Source organism: Apaloderma vittatum, unplaced genomic scaffold (assembly GCF_000703405.1).
Source record: "Apaloderma vittatum isolate BGI_N311 unplaced genomic scaffold, ASM70340v1 scaffold10085, whole genome shotgun sequence".
Taxonomy (NCBI): Eukaryota; Metazoa; Chordata; class Aves; order Trogoniformes; family Trogonidae; genus Apaloderma; species Apaloderma vittatum.
The window spans coordinates 1-25,833 of record NW_009716503.1 but is presented as its reverse complement, the minus strand read 5'-3'; the positions used below and the strand labels follow the sequence as shown (position 1 = coordinate 25,833).

Below are 25,833 nucleotides of genomic sequence, written 5' to 3'. Positions count from 1 at the left end.
ATTCTGCCAACACATCCAACATGTTGACATCAACAGAACTTTATAACACAAACCTAATTTGGAAAGGCTAAATAAACACCAAAATTAAGAAGAACAGGGTAACACATAAAAAGGGAATTTCTTTGCTAATCTGATAAATTTCCTTTGATATGATAACCAACTCTCTAGGCAAGGAACAACATGACGGGCAATTTGTCCAAGTATCAAGAACAGCATCACACTGAGCCACATGGAAATTGAGGATGTTGGAAGGGGTGAAGCTTAGCCCAATGCTGTCTCCTTAGCCCCTTTCTCAAGGCCCTTTCAGGACCTTTTGGACCTGAATGAATCTGTTGGTGGAGAATGGTGTTTTAATTGTCCCATTTGCTATTTCTGCGGTACAAAAAGGAAGAATGAAGTGTAATGACAACAGTCAGGAATCGGCAGTAGAGGACAGGATATTATATGAGAAGAATAGTAATACCAAAATTTAATCACTGCTAAACAAAACACTCATATGCTTAGTGTTTAGACCCAAAAACTTAGGCTATTAAGAGCTTATCAGCTGGAAACAACAGGAGAGGAGAAAGATGGACATTTACTAAGCAACTGTAAAGAGATTAGGAGCCAACAGCAGCTATGTGCATGAAAACAATGAAAAATGCAATTGCAGGATATGACAGAAGTAGTATTTCCAGTCAAGGAAAGGAAAAAACAGCAATACAGCTCACGAAATGCTAAAAATACTAAATGTTGATTTGAAACACATCACTTAGGTCTGATTACCCTCACTGATTAAAAAAAAAAAATTCAGAATGGAAAAAGTACAGAAGGTAGCTACAAAAGCAATCTCAAAAGCATTTTCTTGTAAGGAGAACGAGACTGCAGTTTGCTTAACCTACCAAAGAACAGCCAAAGGTCTGCCTTACACAGAAGCACCATTTACACACTGGAAAAAGACTGCAAGTAGAAGTGGACAGTAATGGGCCAGCAGCATTTGCAGCCTGAGAACTGGGGCTGCTTTCTGACAGCAAACTCATTCGTTCTGGAGCACCGTCTTCTTGTAGGGCTTCACTTCATGGCAAACAATTCCTTTCCAGGGCCCACATTTATCAGAGTCATAGCTAGACAGAAGCAGATCCACAAATTAAGCAAAGGGCACATGTGAATCACAGAAGCAACGAACTGGAAAGGAACGAACGCATTTTTGTGAAGTTTTGCTGTTGTCATTAGTAGACCAAAAAGCAGCACTCCGTTCCTGGTACTATTAGTAAGCCCTGAAAAATAGATTTTATTGCCCTATTTCCACTACAAATTCTATCTTTAATCTATACTCTCTGACGAGACACTTCACTGGCACTTAATAACTCATAGGGGGAAAAAAAACATACTGAACAAAAGATTATGCAAGGCATATTGTAAGCTCTCGCGACCAAAGACTATTTGCTTCCTTCTTTACACCCTGCTCATCAAGCGAGGCCAATGACCAGAGTTTTCTAGATGTGACTGCAAATGTATCAGAAGACATGTAAAGCTTATGCAGGAACATCAATGGTAGCCTCCACAGTAATACTCCTCAGTAATACTCCTCTGAGCAGGCAAACGGTTTAACTGGCCACCCTTCCGGGGGGACCAACCTACATCGAGATTTTCTTTGGAGGCTCAGCCAGCTGCCAGATTACAAGCAAAGAAGCCATCAACTTGTCATTTCCCACTATCTTTGCATGGGTAAACCAGTATATTCTGTATTATTTTAATTACAGTGAGCAACTCAGACTATTTTCCAGGAGCCCAGATGTTAAATTAATCTGGTATGTGAAAAAGCAGAAAAACTGACAACTACTACTTGTAATAAAAAAGTATACTGAGCAGTTCATTAATTTGAAGTAACTTTCTTGATACATGCATTTTAAAGTAACTACATAATGAATATAAATACCACATTCATACAACATTGTAATCAAAACCAGAGAAGTATTGTTACCAATTTGGAAGAGAGGTTGTACAATTACCCACATGTTGTATCTCCATAATTAACACACAGTAAAATTTCACTTCTGCCATAAATATAGAAGATTCCTTAAGTAATATAAATAAAATAAGGAAAGGGAAAGGCAAATAAAATGGAAAAAAAAATAAAAAAATCAGATTCCTTAATCCAAAATGGCTTTTACGGCACTACCTAGAACATGCTATTTAAATAGCAGTGGAGTATTTTGCCCTGCCAAATCAGTCTTATAACATTTAAGTCTTGGTTACAGTAACTTGTATGGATGGTTGCAAGGAAAGGGTGCAAAAATGTAGGTTTCTGAAGATTACAGCAGCATAAAAGGAAGCAAGACAATGTCCTTCCTGACCAGCAGATGGTAATCCTAATACTATTTTCACTGTATGTGACAAATCTTTTACTCCTTGGCCATGAAAAAGCCCATGGGAAAGAAATATCAGATTCCCAATGTGCAAGTAAAATACTCCATGCCCTTCCTTACCACTAAAACTTCAACAGAACACACCACCTTGCTTGGAACTGCGCATTTTAGACAATAGCATTGACTTTTAATTTTTATTAACCTCAGTTCCTTCACTACTATATGTAATAGTGAGGTGCTTTTTCCTCCAAGCCAAACGATACTTTACAGCCAAGTCTATTTATTTTGTCTTTAAGGAGGTACCACTCTGTTTTATGTAAGAACATCCTTTAAGTTCATTTATACCCACTGTTGTAACAATATGAGATACTTTTCACTTCTCTCTTTCGAGATGGAGAACTATTTTAAGCTGTTAAAATAAAGAAAAAAAACACTCCTTCAAAACAGACTGTGCTTCTGTTTATTCTGAAGATGTTAAAATTTGTCATTAAGGAGAACGTATATTATAATCAGCTATAATGGCTTGGAATTTAACAGAACTTTCCTTGTAACTGGCTGACTGGAGTGCTATATTCTTGCAGTTCTGTGAACGTTTACAGGGTAAAAAAATAACAAAGCAGCACAGAAATGCAGACCCATTTGCCAACTAGGAGTCACAGAAGCACACAGTTCAAACCCCTCTCTCAGAAGCTATGGTTTTGGTTCCACATGACATGGAGATCCAGTTTAACCAATTGCTGCCACCATCTCCTTCTCCCTTTCCCACCACTCAGCCCATCCTGGTTCTCGCCACGCAGTGCCACTGCATATTTTGTACTGACCCCAACACCTGAGTTACTCCATGACTCAAATCTCATCTATTAATCTGGCTGAAAACCTCCTCCTCAGAAGTCATGGATAGTTTTCCAACAGGCACAGTTAGTTCCTAGACAGATCTGAGACATTCCAGAACAAGTAGAAGAGAAGGTAGATAAAATTCAATGGCCAAGACCAGAGAGGGAAGAAGAATTAAGCCTTCCGGTACATAAACCCTTAACAGCTAGAACAACCTAACCGCAACACAAATTAACAGTAGCAAGCACACAAAGTCTGAAATGGGCAGTTATATCCAAATGCTACCAGTCCTCCAGACAATTTACCTCCACCTCTATTCAGGAAAAATTTGCGTAAGATATGATGACTGACCATTTTAAATTTGAGGTCTCAGAAACATGTTGTTACAGTGATTTCCAAAACTTGTATCCAATGTATCTGTTGATTTTTTTCACTTTAATTTAATGAAATATATCCTGTGTTTGTGCAGTGACCTGAGACAGCACAGGTTCCCCATTTACATTTCTAGGCCATTACTTTAACTTTGCCTCCCAGTTTCTTACTATTCCCATCACATCCTCATCTCCTACCTGTGGCAGCAAAGGTTCTCTAGAACTGCAGTACGGCACAGAGCACTTTCACACAGTATTAAAACGAGCACGCATGCCTGATTTACATTAAGGCAGCATAATACCCATAGTGTTAACCATTTGTCTCATTCTGTTAGATTTTTGAACAGAAGCTGTTCAGTGAAAGATTCCACTGAGCAGCCTAGACGGACGCATCAGTTTTCCCTGACCTAATCCTTTACAATTTCATTAAGTCAGCAAGTAGTTTTGTTTTCTCTCACTATTCCTCATCATGCTTCTACTGAACTTAGGCCTAAAAGTTTCCACTGGATTTATCCCACTCACATTATTTGATTTAATAGGAATTCTGTGGAATCCTCCTTGGTAGTGATCAACCAAACCAACTCACCTCATCACATTCCCCATTTCTGAAACAGCTACAAAGTTTTCAAGCATGCAGAATACTATCTAACTTTTGGTCCCTGTATGGTTCATTGTTAAAAAAAAATTACTTCTTTAAATCTAGCTATTGTTTACAGTCAGCTTTTGATGCATGACATTACTTGGCTACTCAACCAAAAACATTTTAATGTAAAAGACACTGAAAAATATTGTTAGTTGGCCTTACCATATTGAAATCCTTCAAAGTATTTTGTTATCCTAGTTTTAAACTATTTCACACAATGTTTCTATGATATAAGCTATAATACTGTGGATCAAATCACATTTTAACAACTATGCATATTTCCTCTCAAATAATGAGAAGTAAGAGACCGTGCACATTTATCAGCACATTGTCTCTTCATATTCATGCTACTCATCATCTCTTGCACATCTACGATTTGAGTGTGGTGCCACAGCAACAATTTTTACTTTATTTTCTTCAAGCAATTCAGTCTTTATTTTTTAAAGCAATTCAGGCAGCATCTAGTTTTTATTACTGGAAGGATCTGCAATGGGATCCTTCTCAACTTTCCTGCCAAAGTCTAGCAATTGTTTAAGTACTCTGAAGAAGGTTCATAAATTAAAACACTGAAAGTCTTCTAAATTCTTTGCTTCCACATACATAGATACATAACAAAAGACTATTTGCATAGAGACTAAAAAGAGACTATTCTTTTAACATTCTAATGATAATTCAAGACATCATCAGTTAGAAGCATTTCATTAAATAGTCCTTCTCCCTTAGGTGTACTAGCAAGTGTTATATATGGCTGGGGCGAACCCAAAAATTCTTAAAAGCATATTCCCCACGGTGAAGGAGTTTCTATTTCCACATGAAGTTTCCCCAAGTACTTCGATAATAGCCTCCAGATGTGAGGGCGAAGATTCTTTACAGCCAGCTCACTGCTGTGTGATAACTCATTTCCTCTTCCAAAGAGGAGGTGGTGCTGGACAAGAGTAACAATGCCATTTTCATTTTCAGTGTGAATTGACAGTAAGGATTCATTTTGAAGTGAATACTTCGGCTCAACTTTCACCCCCCCCAAAAAAACCAACTCACATGCTAAGGATTTCACATTAAAACACAACTAGAGGGCTATGTTTCCAGCAATACTGATGTTTTAAAGACTATATCCATCTCTACTTCTACATCACGGTGCAAGTGTATCCCATGGTACATCATTTAGTCTTCCTGATTCAATCATCCAGAAGCAGAGGGTATATAAAGCACATCATGCTCTCTTCGCCTGCTTCTGTATCAACAGAACCAATAAATGAGGCAAAAATAAGTGTGGGGCCTTTTTTCTAAGAAAATATTGTTTTTCTATTTCAGTAATCTTGTAAATTGTGGCAAGTTGAAAACTTGCTATACCTACTGAAGCAGAAAATGATGCAAAATATTGCATGTTAATCTTCACCTCTCATTGCACAGTCTGCAACAGCAAGAGAAGAAATAAATTACAATTTCTTTCATAGAACTTGTTCAACAACTGGCAATTACACATAATACCCTCACTGTCAGCAGCACAAGAAGGTACCAAGGTAAACAAGAAAATACCCTTCGGCCATGGAATTAATGTTCTGGTTTCTTTAGGAGCCAGATTCCACTGAGTCTCAGCACTGAACATCAAGAGGCAAATCTTGTGAAACCCTCGTGTGAATCCATATCTAGCGATGAATCTGCACTGAAGAATTTGGTCTACGTGCCCGTCACTTCCCAGAGCCTCAGTACTGAACTGTCATATTAACAACCATTATTTAGAACGCCAAAGATGGGGCTTTCCATTCGCATGTGAGAGGCTGTACAAAAATTGGAACTATAAAACACTTAAAGCATTTTGGTATTTCACAGTCAGAACTAATGCTACCAACAAGAAACAACAACGACAAAAAACCACACCAACCCCTACCCAGTGGCACATCAAACCAGAGCCTGCTCCCCAGAAAAAAGTGGCTGGCACGGACATTGCTCTTCACCTCACTGCAGCAAACTTGAGCCAGCAGCTGGTGGGGCACCTACCAAACTACAAAGAATTTCCGTTCCAACAAATTAGCTTTCTCCAATGAAGCACTATTTTACCAGAAAATTTTGCTACCTGTTGAGGACTATTATCTATATTATTAGGACAACACCCCCCCCCCCACCCCCCCTTTTTTCCCCAGCTTTTCTCTTTAGGCAGCTACCAAGCCCTAAATTAGGATGCTCTTGAATGGACTGAAGGCAAAATACAGAAACTTGCTTACTCTGTGTGTGGCTGGTGGTTTGGTTTTAATTTTAAGTAGTCTCATTAAAACAAAGTTTATGGAAATTCTTAAAGCACAGGGGGAAAATGGTGCATGCAAAATTGTACCATGAATCGTTATCTTTAGTCGTTTTCTGGTCATAAGTCTTCAATTTAATTCTTTAATAAGGAGGAAGAAGATTATGTATAATTAGCGCATGGAAAGGAGTATATCGGTAGAATTCATTTAATAAATTTAAATTATTTTACTCTCAGTAATAAGTATCCCTAGTAATAAAGATTGGTTTCTGATTCACGTTAAAAGAATTTAAAAATATTTTTTAGAATTTTTCCATTTTTAAATGGATAGGAGACTAAAGGAAAAATAAAAATATCAATATTGCTGATATAAGGACATAAAAGTCAAATCCACAGTCCTCAGCAGCGGAATGATGCTGAAGACCATAATGATTATATGCAGGATATTCAGGTTTTGTAAAATAAGCCTGGAAAATTAATATGACAAGCCTATAGATTTTATTATAGTGTAAAGAGCAAAGAGTAATATGAAAAGTCTTCAATAAATTCAACTTGTAATATCACCATCATAGTTCCCAATATTAAAAGTGTGGAAATATTTCAAATTGAATACATTATTTACTGTCATGTAAAGTCCTCCAAAATGTTTTCTGTATTTAAAATGCTATCTTTAATGTTTTTACTGTTCATTTTATTATACAATATTTCACATAAGAATGGAGGCTTTTCCATTTTGGATGTGAGAGTGAGGTGCATTTGTATGTCCAACGAAAAAGTAAAAAGGAAAAGGCAGGAGACTGAGGAAAAAAAAAAGGAAGACAGGAAAAAACCTACACCCAAACCACTAAAACTACGGAGTTTTCCCCATTCATGTCTATCTTGTCTCTGTTTTCATTTGCTGGATCACAGGACTATGTTTTCACTTGGCTCTGACCTTGCTAAACATTTTATTAATACTTTCAAGCCACACATTAAGCTGATCAAAAATTATCCCCGATCCAAAATATGTGTGCTATTTCCAAAACTAAGACTTTTTTTTTCTCCTAAATAAATAATAATAATAAAAAAAATCAATACAGCTTTCTGGATTAGCAAACCTATTTGAGAGTATATGCCACCTCCCAGAATTGTGGTGACTTTATGTTCTGTCGTTATTTTAATGTCAGGATAATAAAGTCTTGTCTGGGAATTCTCCATTAATTTGAGAACTTCATGTAACTCTTGATTTCCTCCACAAGAATCCTGCAACTGTTTTGCCTATCAGTTCCATCAAATTCTTGCCTTGTGAATAGCTAGAATATGCCCATAACTGCAGTACCTGTCCCTCAGCATTCCTCATATGTAATCACACACTGATTTTGCTAAGATAAGAAACAGGCAATATATCAGACATAAACTGTTAATGCAAGGATATTTTTTTTAGAATGTTTTCAAAACATGCCTGACTTTTTTTTTTTTTTGGAAGTTCCAAAATGAAGTCTTCTTGTATGTAAACTTTCTTAGGGAAATACATAAAGATCAGAGATGTCCCTAAAAAGCAGAGCGTGCTAGAAACAAACTTCAGATGAAGATTTCATGGTATGACCATTCCAACTACAGACATCAAGTACCCACCATCAGACTATTCTTGGCGAGTCTGCTCACATCACATGCATTGTGCAGCATTTTCCCATTTTAACCTCTACACTCCTACATTAGATATTAGGAAGAAGTTTTTTACCATGAGGGTGACAAAATACTGAAACAGGTCGCCCAGAGAGGCGGTGGAAGCCCCATCCCTGGAGGCACTCAGGATCAGGCCTGATTGAGCTTTGAGCAACCTGATCTAGTTCAAGATGTCCCTGCTCACTGCAGGGGGGCTGGACTAGATGACCTTTAAAGCTCCCTTTCAGCCCTACACACTCTGTGATTCACTTGTGCTTTATTGTAAAGCTCTCCATTATCTAAGTAAAAATACTGGATTTTCTGCAAAAAGAAAAGTAATATAACCATGCAAGGAAGGAATCAGGCAGAGTTCTCAATATTAAAGGCTGAAAAGTCATTGTACACAATTTTGATTTTGAAAACACGCTATATATTTAATATTTACTATTTGTTATACTTTATATAAATTTGTATTATTTATATACTCAAATACGCTATTTAAGTTCAGTCTCAGAATTAATCAGGCTGATTTTAGATGAAAATAATATCTATAACATTTCACTAAACTATGTTGCCGAAATCGGCAACCTGCAAGTACTGAGTATCATTTAAGTAGCTGCCAGCAATGCTCTGATAAAGAGCGCCTAAAACAGGGATCATAGAAAATATCTGAGGTCCAACATACTTAAAACACTTGAGGCATAGTAGCTCTGCATTTGCAAAATACTTTGTCACGTTCATCCAGAAAACCAATTATCCTCTCTATGACAAAATTTGAGAAATTTCAACCTCAAAAGCAAGAAACAACATAAAAGTCAATCCACTTCTTGAGGTTATGCCCTTAAGGTTAATTTAACACCTAGTTTAATACTTTATCAGAAAGAATTGTGTCACCCACTGAATTTTAGAGTTTCCAAGAGTCTCACAGCACAGTTATTTATACTTATTCAGTAAATTCTACCAATAGAACAGTACCACTGTCTTAAGACAGGGCATACACTGCAGCAGTGAGTTACTTTTGCCTTCTCTTTAAATAGCTGGAAGATGTGGCTGATTCCCTTTTTAAGACACCTGACACAATACTAACCTGTACCCTAAGCATGAACATAAATTTGATACCCACTGGCAGAGGGTATGGCCATTTCACAAATGTATGCATCTGTGGCAAAGAGATCGTGCCAAAGAGAAACCCGAGAAGCTTACAGAGAAGGCAGCAAGCCTCGGCCTAAAAAAGTATGATTGCCCAGAACCAGAAGAATGTGCACACTTCATCAGGAGTACTGGACTGAAGTGACCTGATGCCATAAGCAAAAGTAACACCTCATGGTTTAAAATGTATCTTTGTTTTTGCTTCTCGGACACAAAAATTGAACAGAGACTTGACTCCACTTGCTCAGGGATGACAACCTCAGAATAGTGTCCACTGGCATGTGCTGGAAGTTTAAAAAGTAGCTAAAATATATTAAAAAAAAAAATCTAAAAAACAGTTACTGGGAAAAATGAAAAAAGGGGAAATGTTACCTAAGAAAGGACACAATAGATCCCTCTCGCATATAAACTGTGCGGGAGAATGACAACTACTTGATCAGGCAATTTTTAAAATAGAGCACTTGATCTTTCTTAAGCATAGATGAGACATTACAGAACCATAGGATTTAACTTTTCTTATCTAAACACATTCTAGTCTGTATATTTACTGCTTCAGGTCCAGAATCTCATATAAAGTTCTTATGTTTATCTTAAGCTTGCACATGCAAGACTTGAAACACACGAAGTTCCATCACTTTTACTGTTCAAAAGCCAAAACAGGATGCAACTCAGTTTAATTCATGCTCTGTAGAAAGTTTCTCTAGATTTTCTGCTTTGAGCTGGATTTTTTTCAAATGATCCTCATGATCATAGCATGCAGGTCAGTAGCACACTGAAACAGTTCACCAAAACCAGTGAAATACATCTTGCTACATTTGTTTTCTCACCTTTCCATCTCAAAAAGGAAAATGTTAGAGTACAATATTTTATTCTGATTGGATTTGTGGTGTTGGCTTTTGGTGGTTTTTTTTGTTTGTTTGTGGGTTATTTTTTTAATTCTAAATCAAAACATTCCACAAGGCATCTTCACAGCAAGAAAGGAAGACTTCAGAAGTGCACTTTGGCCTACAGATTGCAGAGGTGTGCAACAACCTTCAATAGTTGCAAGAGTTCACTGAACATCCTAAAAGTGCTGTTGGCTAAGATTTATGCACAGGAAGCAAAAGCTGTCAACTATAACCTTTACTGCCTAGAACTCGGGCATAAAGCTGAAGCCATTTAACATCTTAAAGAAAAGGGCCGAGACCTGATACTTGACTGTGAATTTTATGGGAAATTAACACAGGAGGAGCCAACAACATGTTGCTGCCCAAGTAACTTATATTGAGGAAAATGCTTCAGTATTTATATAATGAAGTCCCAAAATACTGATACATTCACTATGAGATTAATCAGAGAATTCTGTTCCAGATGTTAAGAGTGGAGTAAATAACTGCAATCTGGATAGGGCTGAAATTCCTAGCCAAGTAGCAAGGCCAGATGGTGTTACTCCCAGATACTACTATTGGCAGTTTCCTCACTACTGATAAGTACCGCCCTGTACTGAAGGACCAAAAAGAAGTAAATACTCAAGGGAAACATCCAGCAAAGGAAACTGAAGGATGAAGAAAAACGCTTCCTGCTGCCCATGTGAAACCACTGCCTCGCTCAGCTTTAACTTTTAGCATCTGTCTTCTGCGAGAGCTCTGACTGCTCACATACACGGTTAACTTGACAGTGGAAACATCATTGGGTAACATTCAAATTGGGTTGTGGCCACGTACATATGGCTGCCAGTGTGTCTACAATGTTTGTGTCGAATTTGCTCAGGAGCTGCTTTCAGATGTCAAAAGGAGGACTTTGGAAGACAATTGAAAAGTAGGTTTTGATCACTGAATATACTCTACCAACCTGAGCATTTTGTATCCTGTATGCTCATCACTTCACTTGGGTGAGAAAGCAGTTATCTCCTAGTCAGCAATCTCAAGGAAAGCCCAGGAAAAGCAGAGTATCTTTCCACCTCATTTTCAATACGACAGTTTTGCATGCATTCTGGTCTGAATTAAGACAGCACAAAGTCATATAGTAAAATTTATGTGAGCTGCCATCTAGCTTCCCTTTGCAACATGATTATTATCTAGAACCAGTGTACCCAAGTTTCTTTGCGTTGGTGAAGCCCCTAAATATCTGATTCAATGGTTGCGAATGGCATCAATTACTCCCAATTTTTCCTCACATACCATCAAATACTTGAAAGGTAATTAGAGATTTTGAATCAAGTCTCCAGAATTTGCTTACAAACAAAAAGACTGAACCCCAGGAGTCCAAATATACTACTGACTGGTGAATATATGCAAAGCATGTCCACACATTCATTTCTTAAGACTTATTTTGAAGCTTTCTGAATTGAAGATTACAAATAAAGATTTACTTTAACAATAATACAAAATGAAAAACTAAAAACAACAAGCCACAAACTCACTCAATAACATGAGATGAAATCAAATTATTTCAAAGAAAGGATTTGGATAATCAAAATTATCCATACAACTTCATCCAACAGTTTCTACAACATCCCCATGCATAGAAGTTCCACAAAGAAACAAATTACTACTAGAAAAACAGCTGAAATTCAGTTCTAAGGTTGGCTGAAGTTTGGCGACTACAGAATTTCAATGCACACACCACCACAGAAGTGCAAATTCTTTGTAAACAGTGCCTCTTCAAAGAATAAGCAAAATTATGTTCATTTTTCAACAGCAGGCTGATTTTTGGCCTATCAGGGAGTCCTTAAAAATATATATTCTGCAAAACTGTCAGACCCTGAAGTGTAAAAACATATCAGTTAAATGAGTAACATTTAAAAGAAGTGTTTTCACTTTCTATGAATAATTCTGGAAGAGCTTTATGTGTGCTGTGAGTCCTGTGGAATGTTAATAATGCTGGCTTTGGAATGACACAAAAAAAGATTCTACTACTTGCATTTTATCAGTTCATGCTTAGCAGGGAGAAAGATATTTATGGCACCTATCTGCTGGCTGGTACAATTTTTTTTTAATGTGTGACTACCTGGAAATAGAAGATTCATTTATTTCATTTCTGTCGAGGTGTAAGTATGCACACACATATTCCTCTACAGACAGATACACATTCTCTAACCTAGTGTAAGACTTTGTTTAAAGAACAATCAACTCCAGCAGGTGTTAGAAGGGGGAGGGGGGAAATAAGAATGAGAGCTGGCATGAACACAAATCCTTTTGCAAGCACTGACCTGTACTGCCTACTCTAGTTCGAAGTCACAGCACAACCCTCAGTAGTTTTGACTGCAGGACAGAAAAAGACCAGTCCAAACATCAAAACCCACATCTCATAATACTAGTGCAGAATGGTGAGCCATCAGGCTTACAGAGGCCTGAAGAATATCAAAACCTCAAATTCTTTCTTTTGTATAAATGGAAAAGACCATAAGCAGAAAAGAAGAAACCAAACATTCTTAGAGAAAGTGTATGCAAGTACCTGTCACAAAATATTACCACACCAAGTATTAATTCCCATAAATAATCAATTTATTTTAAAAACAATCATGTACTAGGATGAACAGCCAGTCAGCTAAAACATAGAAAATTCATTGTGGGTTCCACAACATTGATGTTAGTTCAGAATTACTGGCACCAACACAATACACACATTTGTGTACAAACATGGCACTGATTTCTATTGTTTCTATCCAGAGAACATCCTTCTCTGTATCTTGGCTTCTTTTTCAGACTCAGAAGGACAGTGCATCATTCACTACACTTACATTTGCACCTCTCCAAAACAAAGAACATACTTCATTTTTATACAGAACCTCACCAAATCAGGGAGGCTGGGGGGTAGTTTATAGAATTTCTTAGGGTGCAGTTTCACAGCAGCACGAGTCAACCCAAATCTGTCAGACCTGTCCTCCACTACCCCAGCATGCAGGTGACTGATGAGTGGTGCTACTGAAAAATCCCTTTTTCTGTCCAGGTTACCTTTCAGATAGATCTGCTTCTTGAACTGACTCCTATATGGCTGTAAAAATGCACAGGAGAGGGTGGGACTGCTTCAGTATAATCTTAGTGTGCAGTTTAATGAATCTTTTAAGTTGATTTAATAAGGTCAAACTCAATAAACACAGTTTCCAAATTAAGGTATCACTGTAAGTTAACAGTTCTGTCATCCCAAGATTGTCATACGGCTTCTGCCAACTCAAGGAAGGGGTAGTAGGTGATTGCATAAGTCACATGGATCCAAATGAAAACTAACCTGGAAAAAAACTAAGTGTTTTTTGAATAGGATCACTTTGACAATCCAGTTTCCCACAGGCCACAGACACACTTGGGATGGCCCACAAGCAAGCAAGAGTACTTCAATGACTCCAAATGCTGGCTTTGGTGTTTGTGCTGCCACACATTCCAGCAGAGTGAAGCACACCAGGGCTTGATTTTGGGCAGTCCTCCAGCTCCTGGTGTAGCAACGTCCATCCTTTCCAACTATACCACTTTCCCTCTCCCTGCCTACAGTCCCCATGCGCCTCTGTTTTTTTACTTTTCTCCTCTTACTCTTCACAAACTTGATTTGTTTCTATGACTTTGAGAGTGCTGCTGCCTCAAAAAGGCAAACGACTTTAAATCGTTATTCTCCCTGAACAGCAATGGCAGCAACAGTGAAGATGAGTAACCGCCTCCTTTAGTAGCGGCATCAACTTAAGAGTGCTCAAAGTAGTCAGGTACGACAGTGTCAGGATGACAAGCTTCCAAAATGCAATTCTGTCACTCTGTAAAGAGGACTTGCATTTTTTAATTTTTAGATAAACTAACTTGCTTTTAATGATGTCAAAATACCCACTATGTAGGTCAGCTCAGATTACTAAGCTGACTCGCAAGACTCTGCAGAACTAACCTGTCATTATTTATCCCTCCACCTTTTCACCTTCCTGATTAAATTATTCTTGCCCATAGTTCTGTTTCTGAGCAGAAGACAAACATGATGAAAGGCAGTGGGAAAACTCTCAACAAATCGTCTAGAAGTGCCAGCGATTAATATTTTCCTCACTTCTAAAATTTTAGAGGCTAGTTTTAAAATTAATTTAATGGGGATGTTGCGTGATGCCAGGTTTTTAAATGAAGCGTTGACAGGCGTTAAATCAGATAGTATACAGAAACTTAAACTCATCACGGCCCACGTACAGACTGAAGTTGGAGTGACTCCGAAGAGTCTCAAGATGGCATGAATTAGGGCACAGCTCCACAGCAGGATTTCTCAGGAGGTAGAGCTGGTGTAAAAGAATCCCTGAAGATGTCTCTCAAACCAGCTTCACTGCCAGATAAAATAGAACGGAGAACGACATCCTCACAGACATATATGGGTATCAGAAACCCAAGTGGAGTGGCACACAGAGCTGCAACTCTAGGATGAGTGTGCTTTAATCTAGGTAACAAATCCAACTCGAACCACATCACCCCAATTTGCAAAAGAACCTACACTAAAAACAAAAGGCAAAGATGTCAAAACGAAACAATTAAATGGCAGCCTTTATACTTTGTAATCTGACTGAAGGTGTTTTAACCTTTAAAGGGAAGTAACGGCTAGGACTGAAAAAGTGCAATTTTGGAAAACATCACACGCCACCCCCACTTTCCCAGCTAAGGCTTAGAAATATAGCCTTTAAGTTGGTTTTCACTCCCAGTTCAAAGACATTTTTTTTTTAAAAAAAGCTTACTAGGTTTTTCTACTGACCTACTTCCAGATGTACCAACATATAAATATTCTACAAAGGTATATTTTTTGTACTTGGTGAACCCACCTATTTCCTAAAGCAAAATTCTCATGATTTTACATCAGTCCAGACTACCAGTTCCAACTGGAACAAAGCTGAAATCTCATTTCCAGATTGCCCAATTTCCCTTAGGCTGCAGAGCTATGCCTACTATCATATTCTACATAAATTTTCTGAGAAAAAAATTTCACTAACAGCTCACAAATGCAACTCCTAGACCTTCATTTACTGACTTCACACAAGTAAAAATAGTACTTTTTTTCTTGCTACTGGAATTTCACTGGCGATAGCAGGAGTGGGAGCTTTAGAGAAGAGATGGATTAGAAGTTTTTCAGAAATAGTGACACATGCCAACTACATTTACAAAGGATGACTGAATAAGGTATTTAAATAAACATGTATTTTCAGCAAAAAGCTTTAAAGTTGCCTTGCATTTCTCTGTTTTGCTTTGCATGTGAATGAATGTTAATTCTATTGCAACTTGGTGCTAAGGAGGAACCACCTGCCAAAAACAAAACATACAGGGTAACGTTCTCCACCTACCCCCAGAATGCTGAATTCTGTTCTGCCATCAAACGTACATACTAATTTTACTTTATTTCGTTCTTATTACTGCCAGATCTCAAGAATTAAATTTCACTTACTCTACAATACATTGTGCCACTGTGTGAACACAGGGGCATAATTTCTGAATGATTCCTCTTCACTGTTTCATGTTAACAAAGTTTTTTAAGACAAAAACCATATTCTTTCTAACTGACTAGGACTAAAGTCCACAGAAAGGCACTGCAGTCAATGGGAGTTAAGTGATCAGGTATCTTTCAAATCAGAAGAAAAGAACAGTTTTTACATTCCTCAAAATTTGATTTCAAATAATTCCCTACTATATTATGAATATGGTTTAATTAAAGTTCAATAATAAGTTTACTATGGAGAACTTTAACTGAATTTTGGATACTAAGTACACGCATTTATTTTCAAATAGTAAAAAAGAATACCACAGCTAAACCACAAAATTATATTCAAGTAACAGGATTTACCTTACTTTGGCTACTTTATCTGAAGGTAAAAATTTTAAGGGTAAATATCCAACATATTTTCCTTTCATTAAATTGGTAACACAAGTCAATGAATTTATTCTTTTAAAGGAACAACTTATTTTAATAAACTTCTTTTCATATCCACACTATGGCAACATCGACAGGTGGCGTCCCTGGCGACAGGGAGGCTGGATTAAAATGATCTCTAAGGCCCCTTCCAGCCTCGGCCATTCTATGATTCTGTGATCACAAGGCCCAAACTACAAACTTTCATTATGTTAAACACTTCTTAAATTCAACTCTATTTTCACTGCACACATTTTACTTCAGCATTTGTATCATCAGAATTCTAAGCAGCCAAAATAAACAGGGAAAAAAACCAAATTGTGTAAGAAAAATACCATAGAAAACTTCAAAGAACTTAGTATTGTTTTTTGAGACTTTTAGCTACTTTTGACTGGTTCGGTTTTTGGTTGTTTTGACGTGGCTTGGTTTTTTTCCATTTATGCTTTATGCCACCTATAACAGCATGTCATGTAAGCAATTTTCATTAAGACAATCAAGGGATACAGTTATATTTAGTTGTTAAAAACCACCACTTTCAGTTAAATTATGAGTAACATTTTCAAATACCATGCACAGCCCTCTACCAGTCTGCGAGTTAAGGAGAGTATTAAAAATTTTTGTGCTTTATTTTAGCTGTTTATCTCCTTTCGTTCCTGCTATATGAAATGAGCTTTATCACAAGCAGCAAAATTGACGATGGCTGGTTTCCAGCAGATCTGGTGCCCATCACTCTCCTCCGAGAAGGCTGCTAACCCGCTCCCTTACGTGTTCCTCACTCTCATCCTCCTGCACTACCTGCCCATTTGTCTCTGGGTGTCGAGCCTGAAAAGCTGGGGAAAGGGTAACACATCCCCCTACAACACTTGAAACATCCATGTGGGAATTAGCTGAATTTATTGCAGCTAACACACAGGCTGCTGCCTTTTTAAATGTTTAAACAGTGCTGGTACATTTTCCTTTGTATAGACAGAATTCAGATGTCTAATAGGTGCTGAGCACAATAGAGACAAATCTTGCATCTCTGAAACCTTTGCCCAACTGCCAGGAAGTTTTGAACTAACGTAACTTTGGGGAAGGACAATAATGAAGAAATTGGACTGGTTGATCAGATAAAAACCTTATTTTATTAGAAAGGTAAGCTACAAACGTTTGTCTAGATAAAGCACTATCACATACACAAAGTAAACTGAAAAACACAAGTATGTTTGCTTTCAATTTTTGAGACGTAATTCTCCAGCACTTAAAACTACAGTAAAAAGGTTTTCCTAAGTACAAGTTCAAATTTAGTCTTTTAATGGTCTCATGTTAGATGCAGTGATAAAATCAAGAAAAGTTACACATTCTAAAAAAATAAATTATAACAAATCTGCATATCTAAAGCTATTCCATGATAGTCAACCAGGTTATTTCCAGAGAGCCCTAAGAAACAGACTGAAATTGCAGAGTGAAGGGAATTATTTAATAACTGCAAGAAAATGCTAATACTACTAAACATTAACATGACTACTTTTTCTTTTAAAGTGTGTGCATTTTTCAAGCACTGTAGTCAGCAAAGAAGGGGGTGGGTGAAGACTCCAGAAATATTTGGTTTCTTCAAACTCCTTTTAAAACATTCCTTCTCCTTCAATTATCAGTTAAAAAAAATATATTTGTAAATAGAAGAGATGTGTCTCTAATGATTATGAACATACTTGCCAGTACAAAACTTTTTCTCTGCTTCAGCTATTTGGAAAGTTTTGATAAATCTCCTGGAGATAGATGTCATAGTTTCTACCATGAGGTATTAAAATACAACACTACAATCATAATACAAGGCCTAAACCAGCTAGTGACTACCACATAGTGCTTCAGCAAAAGGTGACAGGCTCTATTCACAGAAAACAATAGAGTACTACGAAGATTAGGTAATAGAATCTAACAGCTAGAAATAAACGGGAACTCACTTGAGAATAACTAAGACATTAAAAAGGCTGGCCAGTCTTCACAGTACATTGAACGGATTTTTCTCCCGCCGTGGCTGCAAAACTGATCCTAACACCGCAGCTCCTACATCTCCGTTGGCTGAGTATGTATCATCTGTCTTGCATAAATAAAACATAAGTTTAGGGTATCCCATGCTATCTAGGTACCACAAAGTTTTCAGCCTTCATTTCTAAGCAGGAACGTACTTTGTGCCAATTTTATCTTTGTTTACCTTTAACAGTACTTCATCACGCTTAAGACATCTTTGCAACAGCCAAATTCTGATGTCAGCACAGCAGTGGGAATACAGTTCATTAGTTTACTGCAGCTGTGGAGCCAGCAAACACACATCGCTCTGAGTGACATGAATAATAAGCATGTGTTTTAAATTTTTAGGTAACAAGGGTGATTAGGAAGATATTGCAGTCTGGAAAAAAAAAAATCACATATGAAGAATTTTTAACATGGATTGGGGACTAGACAAAAGTTTGGTTTCTTTAACTACCAAAATGGCTATAATACATACCATGAACAAGTGATCTGCTAATTATTTTGTCTGTTGTTTTTCTTTCTGGCAGCAAAAGATGCACATAAGCATTAAGCAGACCACATAATATGAATTGATTCAGGTAGACATGGGAAAAACGTAACCTCAGATGATGCTTGATTTCCCTTCCTATCAATCATCTCCATATGACTGTCTGCAAACCAAGGGATAATTTTTCTTTCACTTTATAGTGTCGCTGAAATTAAAACTTCATTTATGAGTCTTTGAGCATAGCTAAGGCTCCTGCCATTTTGCAAACATGCATATAAATTCCTCATAAGAATGCAGTGATATGGCAAGGATTCCATATCTACACTTTAAAATATTTGAATACACAAAGTCTCCCACATTATACCATAAAAATACATATTGACAGACACATCCAACTAAAGAAAGTGATTTATATGATTAAAGCATGTCATTTATACTAAAGACAAGATCAGTTCAGCTCTGTTGCAACGTTCCAGTATGACTCTAAAAAATACTTCAACTATCCTATGTTTCAATTTCAACAACTGGTTTTTTTCTTCAACAGACGAGGCCAAAATCAGAAATTCCTGATTTATTATCTGACATTTGTAATTTTTTATGCTTTTATGACAACAACTATTCATCTCCTTTCCAAGATAAACAATCCTATACTTCTCAAACCTCTAATCAGTCTCCTCAATCCTCATGTCAATATGGTGTTTGGTAAGTGACGACATACTTTTTATCCCCCTTTAAATAAAATAAAAACCAACAAAAAAGCCTCCATCAAAACTCCCCACAAAAAAAAATACCCAAAACTTGAAGCCATTACTTGGTTCAGTCCACAGAAAGAACTTAGAGTTAATCAACGTTGTTTGGTAACAAAGTGTACTGCCATCTTTCTTATTTCTTGAAGCTGGAAGACTATAACAGAAGGAAAAGATTACAGGAAAGGAATATTCTATGCCATGTTTTAAAACAGTTAAGCCTGAAGTTGCACATTAGCCTCCCATCTATTACAAAGTTTCTATCTGATTCTTGTTAAACAGCCTATAACAAACTTTTCACAGAAAACCTTTGTCATTTTCTGAGCAGAGACTATGAGGTCTGGTTTACAGAAGTACAAGGCACTCAGAAATGTAACTCCAATCAAAGGACCTTGTGGTCGGAACTTGTAAAGTGCGACGGGATGCACAGTCAATTCAGAAGTCACACTGTAGAAATGCCAAACCAGGCATATGAAGCCAGCTTGTCTTTATTGTGTTTGGATTTGGTTTTTTCAATTTTGGTAGCTCTTTGGTTCCCCATCTTTAAAACTTCAATTAACATGATGTCCTCACTTCACAGAAAAGCATTAGCACAAGAATAACATTAGTAATTCTTTGAGGTTTATAATAGAATAAATGAAGGGCATAAGGACTTCTGAAGTAGTCTGTCCATTTTGGAGGTCAGTAATCAGAAGTTATCATTCCTAATATAGCAACCTCTGATTTTTCCCCCTTTCATATTGGGGCTTCTTTTCTTTCACAATATATTTATCGTATTGTTGCCAGGAAACCATTAGAACAATATTGTACATGTGAAATTGCCATTAATTTCTGATGCACTTGTAACAAAAGAAAACTATCAGATACAACAACAAAGAGTCTAATCGTTAATCAATCTGAAATTCAGTAACATCTGGGTGAACCGTGTGAGCCTACACAATCTATTTCTCTAAGGACTGACGAAATTGGGACACTTACAAAGCAAAAAGCTGGTATTCCACAAAGAAAAGAAAATCAGAACAAGATTTCTTCTTCTCTGACTAGTGGCCTGTCCTAGTTAATGAAAAACTTGACTGTTACAAGAGTCAAACTAATTAAAAAGATTAAACTATGAGCAAAATCAAATTAGAAATTTGGCTTTAGGCTTATGTGGCCAGCAATAGCTCAAGAACACTGCAAACTCTAGTCTGCAGTTAAATACAATTAATGGAAATTTAAAAATTGTTAGAATAATTAACTGCTAATCATTTCTGTAACCTGGCTACATGACCTCCACCAAACTACTTATAATTCTTAAATATAAGCATGTAAGTACATGCAAGTCAGATGTTTAAGCCATGAAAACACCCATGTCACCTAAGTCCCGCCAGCAAACAGTATTTATTAACTAATACAATCCAACATAGTTAGTATGTATACCTTTTCCCCTCAAACATCCCAAATTCTAGTGTAATAACACAACACAAGATAGAATTCCTTCTCCCAGATAATACTCTAATTCGTATTTTTTTGTTTCATTCAAAATAACAACCTAAGGATAGGGAAGTCAGATCAAAGGTCCATCTAACTACACAATCTCAGAGAGTGGCCATTAACTTATGCAGAAATAACCGGAGTCAGTAGAGAACAACTTTATTTTTTTTCCTCTTACATACTTCCAGCCTACTCCAGAACATCGAAGGAACAAACAAGCAACCTTCATCAATTTTCACATTATATAACAGATGCCTAAAAACACACCTGTACATAATATGAGAAATTATTAGCATTAACTATTTCTAGTGACACAAGGATAATCTTCCAAAGATAAAGATGTAGCAGGCCCAACTACAAAGAGGCCAACAGAGAACATGCAGAAAGACAATGGGAAGGAGAGGGAGTGTTTGTTTCACTCTGGCACAAATACACATCAGATAACTAAGAAATGCCATAGGATGAGATAAGGCAGACTTCAAGGCATACTAGGAGTGCTAACTTCTCCAGATGATCACAAACTAGGCCTCAGGATGGGGTGGCAGGGAGAGATTTGGGGAAAGGGGTGGAAGGGGGGTGGGTATGTGGAAATCAAAAGAAACTTGTAGAGAAAATGCCTTGCCAGACTGTCACCATGGGAAAAGCAATAAGACTACTGGGCTGATTGAAAAAACAAAATTAAAATCGCTCCCCAAAACAAAGAAATAGACATACGGAAAACCCCTCAAACCAGAAAACAGAATACTAACACCAGTGACGACAAAGAACTACGTTGTCCTCAATAAATTCTAACCTATAAAACTCTTAATTTCACAAGAATAGGTTTTCACACTGCCTTAAACCTTTGTTAAAAAACTTCATGTTGAAACTAACTTATCACTCCTTTTCCTTCAGAATTTTTCAGAAACTTCCTTGTTTTTTTTATACCACTATATCTTTAGTGTCTGATTAAGCGTGATTTTTACAGATTTAATGATTTAGTGTTGCTCACGCTGATATCTATAGGTAAAAGAAAACATCGCACTACACACATTTACATTTTTCCTGCAGGCTTGTCACACATTACCAAAACGTAGTTGGTACAAAGCTGCATCTGAACTAGTCATCATGCAATATTTCTTTTACTTCGAAAATCCAGCAAGCAAGATGGTTTTTGCAGAAACAATGCAAAAGTCCCCGTCTCTATCTCAAAAGATAACACTCGCAAACTTTCACATTCAAATCGACTCTGAAGTTTCTTCAACAATTTAAGGCAGGATTGCCACAGAAAGAAGTTGCTTTCTCCCCTATGCTAGCACAAGCATTTGTGAGCTCTCACAATAAATCAGGCAAGAAAACGATTCACACTAAAATAAACACAGATTTGGTTTGTCTGGGTTTTTTCCTCCTAAGTTTTAACCCAAATCTGTTCACCCATGCATTTTTGCACAAGGCAAAACAAAACACTTACAGAAAGGGTTCAGAACAGAGGTTGGGACAAGCAGCCGAGAGAGTCACGTGGCTGTTCTGCCTTTGCCTACTAAGGCTGTTTAAGTCAGTCTCTGTGCATTTTGGATTGATGGGGCTATTTTTAGTGTATCTGACAATTATGCACACTAATAATAATAATCTTATTTGTAACGGTTACAATGAGTATAAAAAGCACATCAAAATACCCTCTTGTAATCAAAGAAAGTTGTATCTGAGAGTTAATAGTTTACTGACAACAATATACAAGTCTGGAGCTTGACAAGGCAGTAAAATATAGTCGATTTTGAAAAAAATTCAATAGTCCTAGAGAAGTTCCACCGTACGGCAGATGCTGAGTTTCTAACACTTCTTTGAACCTTCAACTGTCTTAGAAGAAAAAAGACATAATATTGCTAGTGCAATTGCTCTCCACTTGTCTTTAGTTGCTGGTTCAATTTTGGGACGGAAGGACTACTATTTGAGTGCCTTAATATTGTTTTTTTTATTTTCCACTGCTATCACATAGTTAAACAAAAGTTACCATCTTTCCCCAAAAGCCTTACTAAGTTAACGAGCATCTGACTTACAACCCTGAAACCAACCTCTACACAACTTGAGCAAATGCATTGTAAAGACAAATATTAGCCTAAAAAAATTATAAAGTCGTAGCCAAGTACAGTAAGCCTCTACTCTCTGCTACATGCTAGCCACTTAGTTTGGTTAAACTTAATTTGGTCTATGAAATGGACACTTGTCTCCAACCACACACAGCACACAAGAGTTAAAATCACTTCTTCAATAGCTGAAATTATACATCATATACTATATCCCATTCCACGAAGGCATAGGGCCATCAATGTAATCTGACATACCAGAAACCACCTCTGACTTCATTAAGCACCTGGTGTTTTATTCATCATACATAGGCAATTCAAAGGCTTTTCCTTTCTACATTACTCAGAAACTACAATGTTGACTTTAAAATTCTCAATACTTCCATTTTCAGGACAGTGCTAATGTAATCATACAGATATATCAAAACACTGTAAAAAGAATCTGGCCTACATTTTATTACCCACAACCCCAAGCAGAAGGAGGGAAAGGATAGAAAAACATTCTTTTTAAAAGTCCTTGGCACAAAAGCTGCTGCTCAGGCACTCTGGGACAGGTGCCCAGAACGTCTCAAGTTCCAATAATAAGAAAAGCCTTCATTATGGGAAGAAGTCTGGACACAAAAATACAGATGTGATATCAGAAAAGTTGCTAATAGGGACACAAATTTGTAACCAATTAAGTTGACCACAACTTCAATAAGCTGAAAGAACAAAAATTTGCAGGCACTGACCCAAAGCCATAACCCGCATCTTCTGTAAGGGACACACAGAGCATCTTTAGATCATGCGTGGCCAAGGCAGCGGCAAAAACCGTACAGTCTCAAGGACTGACTCACGCCTGAATTTGCACATTCTGCTAAAGCTGAATTTTAGCATTAAAGTTTTGTAAAGTTATCTTTTAAGTGAACAAAACTTGTTCAAGCTTTTCCATCCCAAGCACTGCAGCATCATAATATCCTACAGGCCGAAATTTATTTGTTTTCACAAATCAAGCCGATATAAAGAAGCACGGGTGTCATAAATAAAGATCATACATGTCTATACAGAAACATAAAGAAAAAAATACTTGTTGGTTTATTTCTGAAGCATACAGTACTTCCAATTGTCTTGATATCTCACTAAAGCAAATATCTAACAAAAAAAAGAAATCCTCAAATTCAGATTAAGCAGTAGCAGAAAGATAAGAAAAATCTTCCTCTGCTGTTTCAGTGATGGTACACCCACTAAGAGAGTATTTGCTCCCATTTAAATTTAGCCTAGAGTCTTGAGGCCATCTGAATTCCTTAATAGCAGTTCATAAAAAATGACAGAAAAAAGAATCTGCTTAGCCTGAAAATTATGTCCAGTACACATACATAAATTCAGTAAAATGTATATGCATGACTTTCAAAATCTATTATTTCTATTGTCTAGAAATGGCACAGCTCACCATCGCAAGTTTTCCAACCGGGACAAAATGAAAACACCATTTTGGCGAGCACCTCAAAACTGCACTCCTTCCCATTCCACACAGACTTTCATCCAAGGTCTCTATCCAAACACTCAAAACTCTAGGATCTTTTCCCGTAACTGGCAATATTCCACTGGAGTTTTGAAAATACGAGGCCAGACTTGTCCATTCAAAAATTTTCAAAAACTGTAACCAGATAACGAGGCTCATTTTCAAAGAAATGACTTACATAGCCTTGCTACTTTGAAAGCAAAGCCTACCTACAGCCTCTTCACATTTACAGACAAGATATTTTTCTGTGTACTGACTAGCCAAGACCATGATTTCTGTTTTTCAGTCTTCGTAGGGTCACTGTTGTGATGGGATAATCAGCTGAGAAAATATTTCTGATCTCTAAAAAATTATTACTACATCTCCACCCTGGGCACAAGACCAAATCCCAGATAACTTTCTGGTCCAAAGACCACGGTGTTAACAATGAGCTGTGCCAATACTGGATCAATGCTCAAGTTTAATCTCCATTTTGAGCACAGAGTTAAGAAATAATACTACTGCATTACAGCTAAATTTCATGTTGCCACTGGGAAAACGGGATCAAAAAAATATAAACCAGAGATAACCCTCAGTCACACAGGATGCTGCCAAGCAAGCAGAGAAGATGCTTTTGTCACAGTAACTTTTGCTTATGAAAATTCAGTAACTTTTCCCAAGCACTGTTTATACCAAACAGGAAAGAAATAACATGTATTATATCAAATTATTTTATCTGTAGAACTGCCTCAGATTTTGCAATTTCAAAATTCCATCTACAAACTCCAGAAATTCATCCTTGCTGTTTGTGAACACTGCTACCTTCTCAGTCAAGAATACTCTTAAGTAGCTCTACTTGTTTCCCCTGCTCGACTACGCTTGCTCAAAGTGCTCTAGTTTACTAACAAAAATTTTTGCTAACATATTCTGCAAGTATTACTTATGATTCTACTTTAGATCTCTCAAAAAACCCCAACACATTAATGTATTTCATATATAAATTAGCCGTTTAATGTATCACCTCTGGCTCTGAGAGAACTCGCAAGAGTACAGTCTCAAACTACAAAAATGACGACTCCTCTTTTAGGGAGAAGCCAGGAAGCAGTATTCCGATAAAGGTCTACACTCAATAAAGGACATTTCAACTATGACAAGGAAACTCTGGCAGTTCTCCTTTTCCAGCAATGAAACGTTTACTTTAAAAAACAAAAGTTTCAGGGAAGAGGGTGATGGTCAGGACTGCTCACCTTTAACCGTTTGACCACCTCATCGTTGGTAATTTTGTCCGTAATCTCCTTCACTCCGGGAGGATAGTAGATGATTTTCCCATCGGCAGCAGGTTTTGGTTGGGCAGCAGGGAAGTCCATCCTGGTGCTGCTGGATATAAACTTTCCTTCTCCACAGTCCTCTACCGGCCTCTATCGGTCAGAAAACAAAAGTTCAGCAGAATGGAAACGACTTTCTAACCCCTCTTTTTCCATTTCTCACCCTCAATTCGCAGAAGGCCCCGGTTAT

The 25,833-nt window shown here is 37.2% G+C and overlaps 1 protein-coding gene across 2 annotated transcripts in view; it reads right to left on the bottom strand.

The window, feature by feature from the left end:
- The window catches only part of PDS5A (PDS5, regulator of cohesion maintenance, homolog A (S. cerevisiae)), an 84,521-nt gene extending 58,751 nt beyond the window's left edge, over nt 1-25,770 (bottom strand). The window contains exon 1 of one of the 2 annotated variants that reach the window (XM_009869558.1): nt 25,566-25,770. In XM_009869558.1, coding sequence (XP_009867860.1) covers nt 25,566-25,685 — 120 coding nt within the window. In that variant the 5' untranslated portion in view covers nt 25,686-25,770. The remainder of the gene's footprint in view (nt 1-25,565) is intronic. The other variant, XM_009869559.1, reaches the window with a different exon arrangement.
- Between the last annotated feature and the right edge of the window lie 63 nt (nt 25,771-25,833).